This window comes from Gorilla gorilla, chromosome 11 (assembly GCF_029281585.2).
Source record: "Gorilla gorilla gorilla isolate KB3781 chromosome 11, NHGRI_mGorGor1-v2.1_pri, whole genome shotgun sequence".
NCBI classification, from domain to species: Eukaryota; Metazoa; Chordata; class Mammalia; order Primates; family Hominidae; genus Gorilla; species Gorilla gorilla.
In genome coordinates, this window is record NC_073235.2 from 54,026,415 (window position 1) to 54,046,475 (window position 20,061).

Consider the following 20,061-nt stretch of genomic DNA (forward strand, 5'->3'; position numbering starts at 1 on the left):
GTTGGTGGTGGTGATCCCATATCTTAGTTTCAAATACTTATACAATTCCATTAATTTACAATAAAATATGTTACATAGGAATTTTAAGTTTAAAAACTTCTGAAAAATAATATTTGCTTTTCATCAGTCATCTGACCCTCTTGTGTTTTCATAATTCTAACTTGTTCTGTCACTTGACATTACTGCATTATATCTTCCAAAAGATTGGAATCCCATGTTTGCTATTGCTGAAAGTCAGTCACTCACGACAACCAAATGTATATCCCAAACCTATTTCTTCAAACAGATACCTGAGAGGACAAGGAAAAAGAAGGTAGGATCTGTAAATTGGAGGAGAAATAAGATATTCTTAAGCTAAAGTCCTATAGGATCAAACTTGCACTCTGATAGGTCTGGTGGTAGATGATGGGATCTCTGAGCTAAAGTCTGAAGACCTGTCATAACTTGGGGAATTTTAGATAATTGGTCTAACAAGGGAAAATAAGTCATGTGGTAACTGGGTTTGGGCAACACATTTCTGAGTCCATTTGCTTCTCAATAATATGAGATGTGCAAGAATGTGGCATTCTCCATCAGCACCCTGTGCATACCCTGATCAAACACTTGCCAAACAAAATTTTAATGATTTATCCATGGACAAGTAATCTGAAGACATCTGCTCATCCCTACTTCCTAGCCCGGGCAGTTAATATATGTATGTTTAATGAAAAAAAATGAATATTTTCATCTGGTTGGATTCTAGAAGTTAGAATTTCATTGCTCTTCATGTTAAATCTGTCCCAGGTGACTCAAGTATGAATCAGACCCCGAGGATGAAACTCTTAAGGCCTGGGGAGAGGTTCCAGGAGGATCTCATGAGCTGATGTTTTTGTCACATAAACATAGTTAAGCACACAGACACCCAGACAAATGCCCATAAATGGTAAAGTGGAGAACAAGAAAGGTCTAGACAGCTTAGAGGGAAACGAGAAAAGGCCCTCAGTGCACTTTTTATAATTCTTGGAAGCTTTGCAGTACTATTACAGACCCAGCATCCCTTTGCATTTTCAACCTGGAAATCACTTCTTCCTGCAAGGTCTTTTATAATTTCCTCACATGAGAGCCACCAGTGTACCCATCTGCATTACCTGGCTGCTCAGCTTGGCTGCCTTCTTGGCCATTTCTATGTCTGGGCGGCCGAGCATGCTTAAGCCGTGGCTGCCTTCCTTGCGGTGCTTGGCTCTGTACTCCACCTGAATCAGAGAAAACCAAAATGGGCAACAGGTGATGGTTGCCTGGCATGCCTTGGCAATGGCTGTTGGGGACTGGGGACATTTTCATGACACCCTTACCTCACTGGCCTGTTTGGCTGCCTGTGTGGCCTTCTTGATGTCTGGTCGATCAGCCACTGTGGTGTAATGCAGGTTCTCTTTGGCATCTTTTCTGTAAGCAACCTTTATTGGGGAAGAAAATGTTTACTCGAGAGAGAGTCTTTTTTTTTTTTTTTTTTTTTGAGATGGAATCTCACTCTGTTGCCCAGGCTTGAGTGCAGTGGTACAATCTCAGCTCACTGCAACCTCTGTCTCTCGGATTCAAGTGATTCTTCTGCCTCAGCCTCCCGAGTAGCTGGGGACTGCAGGTGTGCACCACCATGCCCGGCTGATTTTTGTGTTTTTAGTAGAGACAGGGTTTCACCATATTGGCCAGGCTGGTCTCGAACTCCTGACCTCGTGATCTGCCTGTCTTGGGCTCCCAAAGTGCTGGGATTATAGGCATGAGCCACCACGCCCAGCCGAGATATGCTATCTTTCTAAAAGTCCCCATTAAGCACAATCAGCTTTTTTCCTTAAACCCAAACCAATTCTCGCCACTAACTTTTTGAAACTACCACAGAGGAATTAGAGTGACCACACACTGGAACAAGAGAATGCACCAATCTGGGTTCCACTGCTTCAAATGGGCCCCCGAGAGTGTTGAGAGGGAAAACTTACATCACTTTGCTTCTTGGCCACTTCCATAGCATGTTTCACCTCTGGTGGCTCCAGCATGATGGAGTAGTTGGATTTTCCTTTCTCCTTGACAAACTTCTTTTTGTAATTTGTCTAAATGGAGCCAGAATTACTTTTATGAGTAGAGGAAGCTGGGAACAGAGTTGGTTTACTTGAAGAACTGTGAAATCTCCAGGAAAATCCATGCTCCCCATTTTGGCATCAGTCTGGGACTTAGATAAGACCCATATTCTAGTTCTTCTCTGTCATTTGTGTCCTGCAACCCAACACTAGAACCACCTGGCAATCTTTGGAGAACCTGGGTAGAGGCAAATTAAGCTCTTTTATTTACTATTTCTACCTTTTAAAAATATATGGGACCATATGGGACTCATATAATACCAAGGTTACTACAGCATTATTGATAAGGATAGAGCAGGCAGAGATTACTGAGGCCCAAAGAGGTAGTTTTACCTTTCTAAAATTGGGTAGCAGTTTAATAATAGGAGAGGCCACTCCTAATCAGCAATGTTTCCTTCTGTTATTAATAGGTTAGTAATATCTGATATGGCTAGATTACATGTCCTGTAGCAAAACCCACATTTGCCATAATTGCCAGAATTGGAAAGCCAATAAATACTGGGTCATTTTAAAAATCAGAGTTTAAGATTCACATGTAGATATTGATGGGTAAGAGTGAAGCTACATAAAGGAAGCAAAAGGCAACTGACAGTATTTCACCAGATTCTACAGTCAAGTGGCATTGTTGCTGCCAAGAGACCGGTGGTTGATCACTTACATCACTGACATGCTTGGTCACTTCCTTGACGTGAACAGTGTCCCGGGTCTCTGGTAGTGTTGTGTATGAGCCCTGTGCCAAGTGCTTCTTGACATGGTCCTTGTACTTGTTCTGGGGGAATCCATAGAGAGCTCATTAAGGCATCTGCCTGGGGCGTTCTCCCAAGAGGGAAGCAGAACTCATGGGCGGCTGGGGGTTACCTCAGACACCAGGTTGCTGACAGTCTTCGCCAGCAGGATCTGAGGCGTGTCAGGTACGGCATGGCAGGTTCCTCTTTCCTTGACATGTTTCTCTTTGTATTTCAGCTTCAGGGGCAGGAAAAAGGGCATTTCTTTAGCTCTGCTGCATATCCTACATATTTTTATTACACCCCCAAACCACTAGAACAGCAGCGTTGACAATACTAAACTCAATAAAAGATGTGATACTTGCAAATTTTGGGTAATATTCAAAAGGGTTTTTTCCTTATCTCTAGCAAGTTGTGGTTTTAATAACAATCAAAATGGATCTCGTGATGAATCTTTATATAGTCAGACTTATGTTCACAGCATGCTCAGATATGCCATTTGTCCCTCCCATAAGCCCTCCATAAGCCCATTATTATTCCGTCTTTACAGAGGAGGAAACTGTAGTGAAGGGAAAGTATGATCCCATAGAAAACAAATCATGGCGTTTCCATAAAGAGTCCAGCCAGGCCTTCAGGGTCCTAATTCCTGCTGTGTGAACTCTCTGCTGGTGCAGTATAAATCGAGGACTGTCACCTGGATCTAATGGCCCTTGCACTGCTGCTGCCCTGCTTGACTGCCAGTGTCCATCACAGGATAGGCCATAATTCAGGACCCATACCTGAGCCCTGATGGAAGCAGCTCTTCTCCATCCTTCCCTGGTGTCCCTGGGGACTGTACCATGGAAGATGGCCCTGAGTGAGATTAGGCATCATGGAAGGAACTAGATACTTACATCACTTTCTATTAAAGTATTCCTGAGGGCGAGCACCGTGTTTTTGTCATCAGTGACAGAAAGCTTGCAACCCTTGAGGAACTCCCGGTCCAGCTTATATTCAAACTGTTATAGAAGAAAGGCAGAAGAAAAGGGAAGGGTCACAGCACAGGAGGAAGCTGGGCATTTGATTAAACACACAGGGAGTCCTCTTAAGGAGAGGACAAAGACTTGCTACCAGAATGAGGGGAAGAGCTTCTTGGTCCCTCACTGCATTTTGGACTCCTCCTTTTCAGCCTAGCTGCCAGGACCAAGCCCCTCCATCCCCGGTCTTCCCCCAGACTCTCCCCAGCCTCAGTCAGAACTCAGTCATTTGTGTCCAGGCCCAGCCAAAGGAGAATAGGCTCCATGGGCAGGTTTGGGTTCTGAGCTCACCTATCGCTCCCCCAACCATCCTCCTCTCCTTCTCGGATCTCAAACGAGCAAGGGTTAACACTCATGACAGTGGTTATTATAAATAATTATTCATTGTATTTCTCAGGTGCAGTATGCAGTTACAATCGTCTGTGTCTCTCCTGTCTTACATCGCTTTGCTGCAGGGATGACTTGGCAGCCTGGAGGAAGTCCGGTCGGTCAGGAGTCCACTTCCAGTGGGCTTTGTTGGCTTCGTACTGTTTCTTATAGTCCAGCTGTTTTTAACAGGAGAGAAAGGAATCACTTGATTCGGTAGGCTAAATTCATAAACACACACATGGCACAGAGGGGCTCTTGCATTTCAAAACATCTCAAATCATGATTCCTAATGCAAGAGGGAACCCCAATTAAAATTTCTGTACAATTTATGCAGCTAGTCATCCACTCAGAGGTCATCTGTTGGGACCCTGTGGTCCCGAAATAGAGGCTAAAATTTTTAAAGGCCTCCAGGTGAAATGATTCTTCAATCTCTCTAGTTCTGCCAGTCCAGCCCAATCATCTTCAGAATCGAGTACTTTTAATTTCAAACTAAATTCGGGTTTAATTTTTACCAAAAATGATCAAACACTAGGTATTTATTTTTTGCCAGGCACTTTTCTAAGTTCTTTACAAATTACAAAACTAATTAAATGAATTATAAAATTTTATAAAATTAATTCACCTAATCTTCATAACAACTGCATGAAATAGACAGCTGAAGAACTGGATAGAAAGGTTAAATAAACTTCCCAAGGTGAGACTTAGCAATTGGTGGAGCTGGAATTTAAACCCAGGCAGTCTGGCTGCAGAGGGGCTTGCATGCTTCCTAGACCCTTCAGGGCTGGAGAACTGGCTGCACTGGGCCAAATCTGAGCCACAGAAGTGTATGTAATTTAATTTGAGTGTCCTTGGGAGGAGCCTGCACTATTAGGCACATTTCTTTCCTCATTCTTTCTCTCTTTTTAAAATTGAGGTATAATTTATACACAATACAATGCACATGCTTTTATGTATACTATTTAATAAGGTTTTTTTCCCCTCATTTTATTTTGAAAAATTTCAAACATACAAAAATGTTGCAAGAATATTACAGAGAATACCCATACAACCTGGATTTTGCAAGGTACGTTTTACTGCATTTGCTTTATCTCACATCTGTCCTTCTATCCGTCTACCCTCAATCCATCCTCAGGATACGTACAAGCTCTTTGCCAGCTCCTACAGGGATTCCAGTTTGCTAGCCCTCATAAATATATGTCCCCTCTAGCACTAGTGGGTACTAATTCGGTTACAATGGTTTCATTGTATAACGATTTAATATATTTTTAAGAAGTCAGTGCTCATCTAAATGCACAAAATTATTTCTGTAGTTGAGGCCTTAAGATGCTGCACCCAAGAAGAGAGTCAACGCAGGGAATATCTGAGCAGGAAGAAGGTCTAGGCCAATGCCTGATGGCACCAAATGGCTCAATGTTTTCTTCATCAGAAGAAGCAGATTGTAGAGTTTGAGGCAGGAGGAGAGCACAGAAAGAATGAAAAATGCTCAGGCACTTTCCAAAAATGCAACCTACGTTTCAGAATTAAACGTCCCATTTCTCAGCCACCCACCGCAAAAGCTGAGTGGGTGTAGCATCCATGGCATGGGATGAAGCTTCCTTTGCTCTTCCCTATGCTCCTTTGTGAGGACCAATGCAGCATTTATATTTTAGCATCATTGTTCATGCTCCTGGGGCCTGACTCTTGCTTTGGAATCAATCACTAGAGCTTAATTGCCTGAAGAGATGTAAAAAGAGGCCATGTGTCCTACAGAAGCTGGTAAATCCCCCACCATGCTTGGGGAAGTTTCTGGAACTTACATTGGTGTTGACTTTGTAGGCGTCCTTGGCTGCTTTGATATGAACAGCATCTGGCTCAATGGTGCAGTTGGATTTATTTCTTTGGTATACTTCTTTGTATTTCAGCTGTGGGAGGAAACACAGTGACAAGATTAATTTTTTTATAGCAGCATACTGAGCATCTTAAAAAACAAGAAATTAAATCCATGCATGACTATAGTACACAATGCTCCTTAAGACGGAATTTTAAAAATCTGCTGTGGAGCAAGGATACAGCCATGCAGAGATGCACCTTCCTATCTCAGATCAGGGCACACTGACTATGGTCATCAGTGTTGCCATATAATTTTTTTTTTTTTTTAACAGAGTCTCTCTCTGTCACCCAGGCTGGAGTACAATGGTGTGATCTCAGCTCACTGCAACCTCTGCCTCCCAGGTTCAAGCAATTCTCCTGCCTCAGCCTCCTGAGTAGCTGGGACCACAGGCGTGTGCCACCTCACCCGGCTAATTTTGTATTTTAGTAGAGATGGGGTTTCGCCATGTTGGCCAGGCTGGTCTCGAACTCGTGACCTCAGGTGATCCCGCCCACCTCAGCCTTTCAAAGTGCTGGGATTACAGGTGTGAGCCACCGTGCCCGGCCTGCCATATAATTTTTGTTTCTGTGCTTGTGCTGAAAGGACCAGTTGGACCCCTATTCATTCAGGTTTTCCTTTCCCCAAATCAGCAAATCTTGAGTTCAGAACATCTTGATAACTGCTGATGGAAGAGAAGCCTTTCCCTACCAGCTCACCCAGACAGAATTAGTCTTGCTCTCCTTCTGTGCTCCTGCGGTTATAGCTATTATCATATCATGTTATAATTTTTTTTAATCTGCCTATTCTTTCCATTAAGGACCCTTTAAGGGCAAAAACTGTTTATCATCCATCATCTCATTCCTAGTGTCAGGCACATAGACAATAAATATTTGATGAATGAATGAACTGACGAATACAGCAATCATTCTACCTTTTAAAAATATATGGAACTGTATATTGTCATTGCTGGAGACATACCTAGCAAGTTTTGGTATATGTGGGTTTGGATAGGAGGGAAAGGCACAGGGAAGGCTTAGCATCTGCAGGCCCAACAGGCAGTTTTTCCATCCTGGGCCTGGGACTTCCAGCTTCACCCACTTTTGCTCTTCTTAAATTTCAGGGTCAAGGGCCTCGATCTGGGCTTTTTCATTAATCGTTGGGGAAGGATCCTAGGTTTTAATGTGACTAAGGCCAAAGTAAACTGTTCCGAGGGAGCCATAGTGGGGTTTACTAAACTGATCATAGGAATCACAATTTTCCTGGCTTCACCATAGACCTAGTTTACCAATTTACTTATCAGTATCTTTAGGAGAAAGTCGTGGAAATTCATTTTTAAAAAATCAGTACCTCAGGATATGTTTAAGCCACGTGGAGAGCCATCTGGGGAGAAGTCCCAGGCATGTGGAGAGGCCACATGAAGGGGTTCCTGTCTCGTCTACACAATAACCCAGCTCCCAGCCCGCAGCCATCACCAATGGCTAGCCACGGGAGTGAGCCACCTGGATGTCCTGGCTTGACTGAGCCCCAGGTGCCTGCCAGCAACATGGGGAGTAGGACTATTCAGCTGTGTCCAGTCAACTTACCGAATCATGAGCAAAAGAGATGACTATTATTTTAAGCCACTAAGTTTTAGGGTGGTTGTTACACAGGAATAGATAACTTGACCAGGGTTTGTTACATCTCATTAGAAGGAGGCCAAGATGAGAGGGACTGCTAAACCATTCTAGTACTTACATCACTGACTTCATCTTTAACCTTGCGGACATGCAGCAACATGGGCGTGTCGTGGATTGTGGTGTAGCCTCTGGGTTTGGCCTTGTTGTATTCCAATTTATAAAGGATCTGAAAGATCAAAAAGCAGAAAGACATCATGTCATGCTTCTCAATGTATAATATCAAAATATAAATGCAGAGTTTTTTCCTGAGTGAATATAAAGGAAAGAGAATTCTACGAATTTGACAGGTGCTTTCATGCTCTCTGCTAAGATAAGACCTCAGTGTTTCCAGCTGGCGTGTCTGCCAGTTTGGTCACAACAACTCTTTTTTTTTTCTTTCTTTCTTTTTTTTTTTTTTTGAGACAGAGTCTCACTTTGCCACCCAGGCTGGAGTGCAGTGGCATGATCTTGGTTCACTGCAACCTCCATCTCCTGGGCTCAAGCAATTCTCACGCCTCAGCCTCCTGAGTAGCTGGGACCACAGGCATGTACCACTGCATCTGGCTAATTTTTATATTTTTAGTAGAGATGGGGTTTTGCCATATTGGCCAGGCTGGTCTCAAACTCGTGGCCTCAAGTGATCCACCTGCCTTGGCTTCCCAAAGTGCTGGAATTACAGGCATAAGCCACCACGCCCGGCCACAACAATTCTTTACTGGGGAGGAGAATCTTGTGCATAACAGGACATCTCGCACCCCTGCCTCCCTCCCACTAAATGGCAGTAGTCTCCCAGACTTTGTGACAATTTAAAATGCCCCTCCATGTTTGCAGATGCCCCCTGAGTTTGAGAAGGTATTCAGTGTTTCTTGCACTTACATCGCTGATTTGTTTGTTGACTTTTGTAGTACGCAGGTGTTCTGGAGTATCCACAATTGAGGTAAATTTGTCCTTTGATTTTTCATAGTTTTTCCTGTATTTGATCTAAATTGTGGAAGAGAAGAAAGAGCTCTAAGAAGTTGTAGAGTGGGCTTTAAGGTATCTAATTGTCCTCTTGAAACACCAGAGTGGGAGATGGTATCTAGCTTTCTCTTTAATTCCTAACTGGAAATGTTTACTATAAATTTGTGTCTGATAGCAAAAGTGAAATGGAGTGAGCAGATGATACTACTACTAATAATTTCCTTTTTTTGTTTCCCTCCGAGATGGAGTCTTGCTGTGTCACCCAGGCTGGAGTGCAGTGGTGCGATCTCAGCTCACTGCAACCTCCACCTCCCAGGTTCAAGCAATTCTCCTGCCTCAGCCTCCCAAGTTCCAATATGTTTTATACACATGTACTCGGAGGCCCCCAGAGGTTACAAGACTGACCCAAGGGCACATTTAGACCAAATCTCAGAGCAGGACTAGAACCTGTTCTCTGGAGTCTGACAAATATTGTTTTACTCATAACATATTGTATTGAACATGTACTATCTCCAAAGGCATTTTTCCATGTCAAAGATGAAACAGGGATGTAAAATAAAGAATGAGTATTATGAAGTATTTATCATTTTAAAAAATTCATTTGTTTTTGCAATTTTCAAGTCATAATTATTTTCATGCACAGAAGCTGTTTTAAGCAGGACAGATACAGAGAGCACCATAAAATTTCATGCACAACTATTTGAGGATCATATAAGGACAAAGGAGGAAGTTCAGGCAAACAGGTTATTTATAGGAGGAGAAATGAGGAGGTTAAGCTCTTAATTGGAGCTTAACCTCCTCATTTCACATAGTGATTTCATGGTAAACTAAAATGACAAAACAAGTTGCTAAGAGAAAAGCTCAATTAACTTTTTTTTTTTGTCTGGGAAAAATGGTATTATTACTAACATTGTGTCTGGTAGTTACAAATTATCACTGTTTATTGCTGCATCAAATTTACCTTTCAGCATGTGCTGGAAAGTGCATGCTTCAGTTGGCCTTCTAAAAAGGCATTATTATCAGAGACACTGTTAACCAGTGTGTGTGGGATCAGATGTGCTGGAAATAACCTAGCAATTCAGCATCAAAGTCAAGAGGCACCATGAATATATACAATATTCATAGAGCTGCACAGTAATCCTCATCTCCCCGCAACAGTTGTAGTGATAATTGAACAAGGGACACATTAGATGAAAACATTAAATATTCAGACCTTTTACATGCTGTTGAATCTACTTACTATCTTCAATCTCTAAGGAATCTATTTCTTTGAGGCAAATACTGAAAAGTATAAATTAACGTTATACCACTTTGGAAATAACACTTGAAAGAATCAGTTAATTTTATTAAGAGTTCTGAAAGTGTCAGATGATGTACGGATGACCGCTGTCCCATCACCTTTGGCCACATTCAGAGATCATTTACAAGGAATGAATATTTACATAGCTTTACCATATGAAGCCAGCATGGACAGGGAGTGGGAGAGGAAATCAATGAAAGCATACAAGGGAATGCATCCAAGACTTCTAAACCTCCTTCTTCACATCCCATCACACATTACCTGGCTCCACATATGTGAATTGTAGAGAGCAGTCAACATATCTGGACGCAGAATTTCATTACATCCATGTTGCAGAAACATCTTGGCACTAGATTTATATTTTCTCTGTCCATGCAAAGAGCAGTGAAGCACAAAAGAGACTTATGAAGACAGAAAAGAACACGGCTCTATATCCCAATCACCTCTGAGTGAAGAGATGTAGGCATACACACTTTATGTACTCACATATGTGTGGGTGAAGACATCAAATACATTATAATGTGAAGCAGAATGACTGCAATGCTTGCGGTTGGCCATTCATAGTCCTTGTGAATGGGGAATGATACAGCTAGTTTCACTTACGTTACCACCAAAATAGCTTTATAGAAAAGAAGACATCTTTGGAATAGAAAGATATATAGTAAGGAGTTATGTCTTCTTTCCTTCCATTAATTTTTGTTTGTTTTTTGTTGTTGTTTGTTTATTTTTTGCTTTTGCAACTCAATCTGCAGTTTACAGTTGCAGTTTTCAAACAGGTTCTCCAGAAGAGTAAAGGATGGGAGGACCCAGCTTTTCCTTTCATCTTCACCACAGCACAAGTGAGAACACAGAGCATGGACTGGCACACTCAAATAGCTGACGGGCTTTTTGGGTGGCTAGACAGATACTTTGAAACAGAACAACCCAATATCATAGGCAGAACCTATGACATCCTTGCAGCAGACGGGACAACATCTCATGAGAAACTGGGAGCACAGTCCTGCCTGGGCCACCGGCCAGCCCCATCACAGTACCTGACTGATCTGGTCGCCTGCGGTCTTAGCCAGCAGATGTCTAGGCTCATCGACTACCAGGTGGTATTTATCTTTCCGCTGCTCATAATCAGCTCTGTATTTTTTCTGCTCAAACATCATAGCATATTATAGCAAGAGTACAACTTCAAGGCTACACAAAAATGTCTCAAGGTAAACACTCCAGAGGGCCAGAACATGTCATCTCTAGTGGCGGGCTCCCAACATACCCAAGACAATAAAAACAGGGAAGCAAAGAGAGTCAAGTGGAGGAAGATTACCTGAAGACGGCTGGAGTGTGGGATAGGTCAGATTTATGACACCAAAATTAGAGTTCCTTGTGCCCAAACATTTTCCATCTTTGCATATGATGCCATTAACAACATTAGGTTTTATGGCATCTAACTGTATATTTAAAATAGGGTACTGATCAGCTACAGCTTTGCCAACTAAGGCTGTGAGAATCTCAAAGCATAACTGATGCTAAAACATCCATGGGAAATTTGTAATAGTCTTCTAATGCTATTAATTTATTGGATTATAAAGGAGACCTGGAAATTCTTCATGAAATAGAAAAATAGAAACAAAATATATCAAGATTGTATTCATAGGAAGCTACTGGCAGTAATTCTTCAGGGTTGTCCAGTCTGGAAATCTACTGAAAGTGAACTGAATCAAATGTGAAGACAACAAACAAAAAAGTCATACATTTAAGTAAATATACCATTGGCTATATTTTCATTTTTAGAAATATTGTACTAATTTTCTCCCGGAATTTTTGAACTTATAGAAACCTGTAAAAAATCTGAAAATAGGAAATTAAATACAACTTTAACTATAAAACCATCCCAACTAAATAAATTCATAGCTTGTTTATTTCAGCCATCTTGAGCTAAATTTAACTTAAATTATTGCAAAGATGGTTACAGGAAAGGCTGGATAAAATAGAAAGAAAAAATTTGGGTGCAGATGGATACTTCTGTGCACCAATATATGTGGGAGTAACAATGGCAATATCTTTGAAGCATGAATCACAACTATTCCTTTAGCGTAGCTCTTCTAACAACTGACATTTTGGTGCCTTAGTAGAGGATACTAAATTAACCTTGAACTTCTGTGTCTTCCAAATCTACACAATATAGATTGTGTAATATATAAGGGAGTTCTGCTGACAGTCAAGAAAATCCTTTACCTGCCTGGTATTGTCACCCGCAGGGCTGTGCTGCCCTGTGTTTGTGCAGAGGTGCTGATGTTTGCGGGGCTCTCCCACCACTGAACGGTCCCCTCACTTGTTCTTATTTGTAATTTGGCAGAGCTTGTTGGATGGTGACATTATAGAGTCTTTTCCAAATCTTTAGTTAAAATGAAAACTTAGGATGGCTTTCCTGTCATTCTGTGTATTGGGCTTTAATTTAAAAAAACTCAGACTTCTTTAGGGAATTGAATAGGCTTAATTGGAGCAGTTTATTCATACATACCTCATTCATCAATTGAGTTGCATACTTGAAATGCCTATTGATCGGAGAGTCGGCAACATACTTGAAATCTGACTTTGTCCTTTCAAATACTTCTTTATACTTATACTAGAAAAAACAGAACATGGTTACTTGACAGCAGGCTATGATTATCTTAAGAATGAGACATGCTGTTTATCATATGATATAATTGTGATAATTAATTCATAGAACTAACACATATTCGTTTGTTTGTTTTGAGACAGGGTTTTGCTCTGTTGCCCAGGCTGGACTGCAAGGCACAGTCATAGCTCACTGCAACCTCCGCCTCCCAGGCTCAATCGATCTTCCCACCTCAGCCTCCCAAGTAGGTGGGACTACAGGTTGTACACCACCATGCCTGGCTAATTTATATATATTTTGTAGAGATGGGGTTTTGTCATGTTGCCCAGGCTGGTCTCAAACTCCTGGGCTCAGGCTATCCGCCTGCCTTGGCCTCCCAAGTGCTGGGATTACATGTGTGAGCCACAGAACCCAGCCAAGCTAACACATATTTACTGATTCTTTATTCTGCCTCCAAGACAATAAAGGGTAGAACTGCCTAGATGTCTTGAAAACTAGCCCAAAAGTGGACACGACGAAAACACTTCCATTGAATGGATGCCAAATAGATTTATTTTCCATATTGGGCAAAAATTTAAATCAATGTCTAGTTTATTTCTATATATTATAATTATTATTTAACTTTGAAAGTATTTTCATGTGCACTTGAAGGTTTTTAGTATGTTAATTTGAAGAGTTTTCCAGTAATTAATCAGATAATCATAATCTTCTAAGAGCAGGTGTGGGGTATGACCCAGCTAGCATGCCACCTGTTTTTAAACAGCTTCATGAATTAGAATGGGTTTCACCATTCCACAGTATTGTAACAAACAAAGAAGAATATGCCCTAGAATGAATCTGGCCCACAACATCTTCTTAGATGTTTTATTTACTATCTGGCATTTTTCAGGAAAAAGTTTGCTGGATCCTATTGTACAGCCCAAATGCAAGTGAATTGAATTGCTTTATGTTGTAAATAGGAAAATGAGGCTATAAAAACTAGGTGGTTTGCCCCACGTCATACATTATTTGTGGATTAAAATAACCCCACTTTATATTGGCTGTCATATCAGCTTTAATAGGAGAAACCACCCAGAGACATATTAATAAGGAGAGAGTTCTAGAAGAATCATGAGGGGTTGAACAGAGTTGATTTTTCATCAAATTCAAATAAATGCCTTCAGTCAATGAGGTTAAAACCCAAGAGTTTCCTAGCAGTGAACAAGTAAGTATGTACTCAAACTATAAGGTCTAGAAGCCATGATAGGGATGGAAACATGAAAGACTATTTCTCAGTGCTAATTCTCTCTGGGTACAGGTATATGTCGAATGGATGAGGCCAATTCTCCTTGAGTATATATACCTTGCTGTAGAGAGTCTTGTTCTTTTCAGCCAGAGTGAAATCAGGGGTATCATAGGCATAGCAACCAATGCCTTTAAGCCAAGTCAAGTCTTCTTTATATTTTACCTGGGAGAAGAAGAACATCAAAGAGTTCTAAGAAGCCATCTCCAAACAGCAGTAAGTTAGTATCTATACAAGTGGAACAAACAGAAGCACTACCCCTTGAGGTATATGAAATAATAAAGTATTAAAACAATTATTTAAAAGACATTTTCAGTAATACTGACCTTTGGTATATTGTTTTATAACATATGGAAGTTTTCCATTTTTAATACTAATTAAAGCAATTCAAATTTAACAGGCATACTTTCCTAGAGAGTATATCATTAGCTCGGCAGCTGTATTTTCATACACAGAGCTGAACTTTCTAAGTGAGCATTGTTATGTGTCTTAATTGCTTCATGAAGTTGTCACTTCATTGGATCAAAATAGGCTATTTCCTAGATGATATATATCACTTCCAGTCCTGTAATATGATATCATACATTTAGGAGAAAAATGAGGTTTATAAATTTGAATATATATTTCCTTCTCCCAAGTTGAAATTCACTCACTTAGCAATTGAGTTTTATGATTTAAACATCCACACACAAAATCTAAAATCTAGCCAAGAGTTTCTTCAGTTTTTATGCCATGTATGATTTCAGAGCTTATATGGGAATATGAATTTATATGTGAAAATAGAAGATGTCAACACTCACATCACTGACTGCGTCAGTGACTGCTCGGTGGTGGAAATGCTCTGGACGATCAGGAATGGACCTCCAGATACCCAACTGGCTCATGTAGTTCTCCTTGTATTTTATCTGTTATAAAAAACACAAAGACAGCTGTAAGTCTTACCCAAAGTTAATGTAAATATGGCTTCTTTCTGGAGAATTTCAGAAGAGGGAGGTTGCTAAAAAATATGTGTATATGTATATGGTGAGTTGTAGAGCCCAACACAAGTAGAAATATTTAGGGACATACTTTACTGATGTCATCTGTGACTTTGCGATGATAGACAATGTCTAGGGCATCTTTCACCGTGTGGTATTTCCCTTTGGTCTTTTGAAATGTTTCTTTGTAGCGTAGCTAGAAAGAGAAAAAGCACATGAATTACAAAAAAACTACCAAGTTAAATAATTGAGCTCTTTTAAGCATGAACTCTCTTGTCTTCTCTCTGGTTTTCCCACGAATACATTTAGGAAAAATTTAAAAGCTTATTTCAGACCCTAGAAGAGAAAAAGAACACTAGGGAAAACTAATGAAATCCAAAGCAACTATGGAGTTTAACCGATCATAATGTATCAATCTTGGTTCACTGATCATGGCAAATCTACGATGGTGATACAGGTGTTAGCAACAGGAGGATATGGGTGTTCCCCTGGGTGTGGGGCATGTGATAACTCTGTACAATTTCGGTAAATCTAAGACTACTTAAAATAGAAAGTTTATTTAAATATAAAACATAAACCCAAAGTTCATTTGAGAGAAAAAAAAACCCAAACAACATTGTTGAGCCCAAGATATGCTAATGTACATGGAAAAGGGAAAAAGGTTTAGCTTCTAACTCCCAGTATTAAAATGCCTTCTTCACTAAGCAGTCTTAAAACTTCATTTCATTATAATCTTTATCTTTGTGATATTTCAAGAGAAAACAGCTCTGATTCTAACCTGAGAATATCATAGATGACTCATCTAATCTACACAAGATGGGTGCTTCTCTGCACAACCTATTTTCAACGTCAAACAGTTCTTTTCTTTTGGGGTTAACTGAGCAAACACACAGTGAAAGATGTCTTTTCTTTGACTTTGTAATTTTGTTTTTTAGATGGATCATAAGATTGCTTAGATCTGCTTGTGGGGCTAGCCATGGTTAATACTGAATTAAATGCCAGATACTACCCTTGTTACATTAGACTATTGTAAAGATTAGAGTTATCAGAATTGCTACTGATAAAGCCCTAGGGATGGTGCTGTCCAGTGGGGCATGATGAATCCCAGGGCCAATTTCAATGTGTGGCCACCGCTGTAAGATATTAATTCAGCTTGGTTCAAATAAATATTCAACAGTAACTTTGAAGTGATAATGATGAAGGATGTCACAAGAAGACTAAAAATATCCTAGAAGGTAGATTTTGAGGGGAGTATATGATTTTTTCCCAGCTTATATTTTAAGCACTAACTGGCATTGCCTTTTTCTAACTAGTAGGCTCTTCTCTTCTCCAAATAAAAATTCCTAACAAAATTATGGAACTGAGATATTGTTCACATTTGCTGTGCCTTCTCTTTTCTGCTTCGGGCTTACTGCAATTACTTTAAGATGCCTTGAAATCCTAGAGCTATGTTGCTAAGTTGAGGGGGTCATGAAGTTGGCTTGATTTTTGGCTCAGTTTAAGTCCCAACATGTCTAATCCTCTAGGGGTGTGGCTCTGGTAATGGGTACAGTGAATTCCTGGTTGGACCCTGAGACACAAAACCCGTAAGGATTGGCTATTTACCTTGGATTCACTACTTCACATCTTCATTAACAGATTATTAACAGATTATTACCATTAAAAGGCAGCCTTGCCCTCGATTGTGTGATATGGAAAATGAACGTCTGTCCCCCCTAATTTTAACCACTGTGTCATGCATCATTCACATGATCTATATGCAATTAAGAGAAGAAAGGGAACAAACATTTTCTGAGTAACTAGGAGCCCAGCAGCATACTAGACACTTATACATTATCTTCTTTGGTTTTATTTAATTATCACAATTCTCATTGTCATTCCACATATATGAAAAGAGACTCGGAAAAATTAGACAGATGATATAGAGTCATACAGCAGGCAAGTAACAGCATCAGGATTTGAATCCATGTCTGGCTGACTGCAAGACCATAATTTTATGGATAAGTAAATTAACTGTCAAGTATCCCCAGAAAATGCTGCTGAAGAATTATAAGAAAGGGTCATATTTTTATTCAGGAGAGAATTGAGAATAGGCTTCTGGTATCTCTCAGCTATTTTGCCTGACTAGTATATTGTTTGGGCATTTTTTTTTCTCTTTAAAAAAAATGTGTGTGTTTTTCCTAGGCCGTGGTTTAGAACTATGGATATGGCTGAAATATGTTATGTTTCTTAGGTACTTCAACCTCAGCTCTCCCCATCACAACAGAAGAAAAAAGGAAGGGATGCATACATCACTGGCATTCCAGTAAGCCCTCTTGGCTCTGATGAGGATTGGCGTATCTGGAACCGGAGTGTACTTGTCTTTCATCTTTTCATATTGAATCTTGTACTTTTTCTGAGAAATAAATACAGAAGAGAGAGACAAGCTTAAGTGTCTTCCCAATTTCCAACCAAGCCACAGGTCTTGTGGAGGGGCACAATGTGTTACACACTTTAAGAGAATAGCTCTGCCTTTTGTGTTTTGATGATGCTGAGCACCATTTATAGTAATGAGCTCTCTGATCAGAGGTAGCAGGGGAAGGTTTTAACAAAGTATTTTTCTTTTTACCCAGTGCCTCAGTGTTGAATTCCCATCTTACCTCGCTGACCATGTCCTTCACGTCTTTAGCATGCTTCAAGGCTGTGGTCTGGTTTCCAGCGTGATGATGGGGTCTCTCTTTGGTGGCAAGTTCAACATACAGATACTGAATAATAGAAGAAAGTGAGGTGTCATAGAGATAAAGCATTTAGTATTTAGCATTCAGTCCACTTCATTCATTTCTAACCATTCAGTGGGAAGGTGGTATCTGCTTACTGTCCTGATGTTTGTTTGCTTGTTTTTTTGTTATATGTGTTTCTGTTCATTTGTTTCTCTGTGTCTCATATTTGAAAACAAATACACATACTCCAGTTATCTAATATGCCTACCACTGAGTATGATCCAAGCAAAGCCATGTGATAAAGAATGCTAACAGAAGTATGAGAAGATTCTGATAGACCCCTCAACATATTTTCCCCTGATTTTTGCGTGACTGCATGAAATACAGCTTTGTTTGTCTGCGGATAACAGGAAGATTCTATAGAATGATCAAGCAATTATTTTCATTACTCCAAAACACAAGTTTTATAACACTTAGGAAAGAAGATGTGGCATCCCTTACCTGAGTAAAACACAACCATAATTATCATGGCCCGAAAGAGAACTGCTTCTTCAAGTGCAGTGTTAATGGGCATGAGGTTGCAGCCAGGACAACCAAGTGTGTGAGTCTGCCACTGGCCAGGTGAGGCCAGGCACATATAATCACCCCCTGTGATGCCTGAGTGGCAGGCTTATGAACCTCTGAGCTTACCTGACTCTGAAGCTTCTGCCCTCGCTTGGCTCTTAAAAGATCAGGAGTATCAGGAACTGAAGTAAAGACTGACTTCTGCTTCTTGCCTGCAGCTCTGTAGACCAGCTAGACATAAACCAAGTTATCACCATCATTTCTGTTTCATTGGCATGTTATGTTCTCTGCAGATGCCTTCACTGCTTTTACATAGAAAAGGCAGGAGCCCTCCCACTGCAACGATTGCAGTTTCTTCCCAATAAACCAACCTTTTATTTACCTCCTGCACCCTCCTTTTCTTTTTTCCCTTGTGTCAAAACAAGAGACATTCTCTAGCCTGTCCAAAATTCAAGACTCCTGCTGTGTTCTTGGTCCCATTTGCAGTTGGTCCCTTCTAGTACCCTATTCCAGCAACTGTCTCCATCTCCTCTGTATCTTCCACCCTTCCTGTTTTCCCAATCCCCTCTCTTCACCTGCAAACAGACTCAAGACCTCCTGTCATTAATTAAGCCTTTTCCAGTCTCTAGCCAATGGCCTTCATTCTTCTTTTCTCAGCCAAGTTGCCTGTGTTTCTTCTTTGCCTCTCTTTTGATTAATTTCTCAAGACCATAGTTTGGCTCCCACCTAGCCACATCAATGAAGTCACACTCATTGAGACTACCAAGAACTTCATGATTGCCATGAACACTTCTCCGTAGCAACTGAAGCTGCTCAGTGTTTCATTCCTGAAAACTCTCTTCTCTGGCTTCCATTCCACCATTCTTCCCTAGGTGGGCTCCTGTCTTTTAGACCTCCTCATCAGCCTTCCTCTGGTTCTGCCCTCATGCAAAGGCTGCTGTTAACTGGGGTGAAGGATTGGCCCCTTTCACCCACTACATTCTCCCGGGGTGATCTCATCTGTACCTGTGATCTCAAGCATCACTTTGAGATTGATAACTTCCAAATCTACATATCCAGTGTCTTTCCTGAGCTCCAGACCCAAGTTTTCTACAACTTTCTGAATTTAGGTGATTTACCATGTTCAATATATAATTCTTTATATTGCGTCTATCTCTATCTCAAATTGCTGCTTCTCCTATTTTCTCTATTTTGCTAAATAACTTGTTGATATCCCAGTTACTCGGGCCAGAAACTTGGGGGAGTCATCCTAGGCTCCTCCCTCATTCCTACATCAAAATGGTCGTGAATCCTGGGCTCCTCACTTTGTGATATTCCTGAAATCTGATTATTTGCCAACACCACTGCCCTAGTTCAGCCTTCCATCTTATTTTCTACATGTCAAAACCACCTGCTCAACTCCTCTATTGGACCACCCCACATGAGTCACCCATCTTTCAAAAGTCTGAGACACATATTTTCTTAATGCTCAAATCTATTCTTCATAGAAATAATTCTTCAATGATTTTTCATAAAGTCCAAGGTCATTTATACAACACCTACAAATCTTTATAACCTGGCTCCAACCCATGTTTCTATAATAGCTTCATCTCCCAGCATCCTTCCACACCCTCCATGTGCTATGTAAACTAGTCCCAATTACTGGAACTCATTATGGCTGCTTTCACAGACTGTCTTTCCTGCCTTGAATGTTCTTCTCCCTTTTATTTGCCTGGAAAACTCCAAGAGTCCATGCTGTCTTGACTGTTCCTATATAAAGCCATTTATCACACCAATGCCTGTTTCTTCTCCGAGACTAGGGCACAGCAGTTCAGTGGTACGATCCTTTCATCAACTAGAGCTCAGACAAAGGGCCTAAAAAATAATAGTTGCCAATGAATGTTGAAGGAATTTAATATAATGTGGCAAATGAGAAAGAACAAATGGATACCAAATAAATTCTAATCATG

The 20,061-nt window shown here is 40.5% G+C and overlaps 1 protein-coding gene across 1 annotated transcript in view; it reads right to left on the reverse strand.

Moving 5' to 3' along the window:
• NEB (nebulin) overlaps nt 1–20,061 on the reverse strand; it is a 236,003-nt gene that overhangs the window by 37,702 nt on the left and 178,240 nt on the right. Inside the window, exons 132-150 of the mRNA XM_031008470.3 lie at nt 18,239–18,343; nt 17,489–17,593; nt 17,140–17,244; nt 14,941–15,045; nt 14,673–14,777; nt 13,933–14,037; nt 12,492–12,596; nt 11,017–11,121; nt 10,244–10,348; nt 8,599–8,703; nt 7,802–7,909; nt 6,015–6,119; nt 4,290–4,394; nt 3,727–3,831; nt 2,967–3,071; nt 2,767–2,877; nt 1,971–2,081; nt 1,332–1,433; nt 1,128–1,232 (exon numbers count right to left, since the gene is read on the reverse strand). Coding sequence (XP_030864330.3) covers nt 1,128–1,232; nt 1,332–1,433; nt 1,971–2,081; nt 2,767–2,877; nt 2,967–3,071; nt 3,727–3,831; nt 4,290–4,394; nt 6,015–6,119; nt 7,802–7,909; nt 8,599–8,703; nt 10,244–10,348; nt 11,017–11,121; nt 12,492–12,596; nt 13,933–14,037; nt 14,673–14,777; nt 14,941–15,045; nt 17,140–17,244; nt 17,489–17,593; nt 18,239–18,343 — 2,007 coding nt within the window. The remainder of the gene's footprint in view (nt 1–1,127; nt 1,233–1,331; nt 1,434–1,970; nt 2,082–2,766; nt 2,878–2,966; nt 3,072–3,726; nt 3,832–4,289; nt 4,395–6,014; nt 6,120–7,801; nt 7,910–8,598; nt 8,704–10,243; nt 10,349–11,016; nt 11,122–12,491; nt 12,597–13,932; nt 14,038–14,672; nt 14,778–14,940; nt 15,046–17,139; nt 17,245–17,488; nt 17,594–18,238; nt 18,344–20,061) is intronic.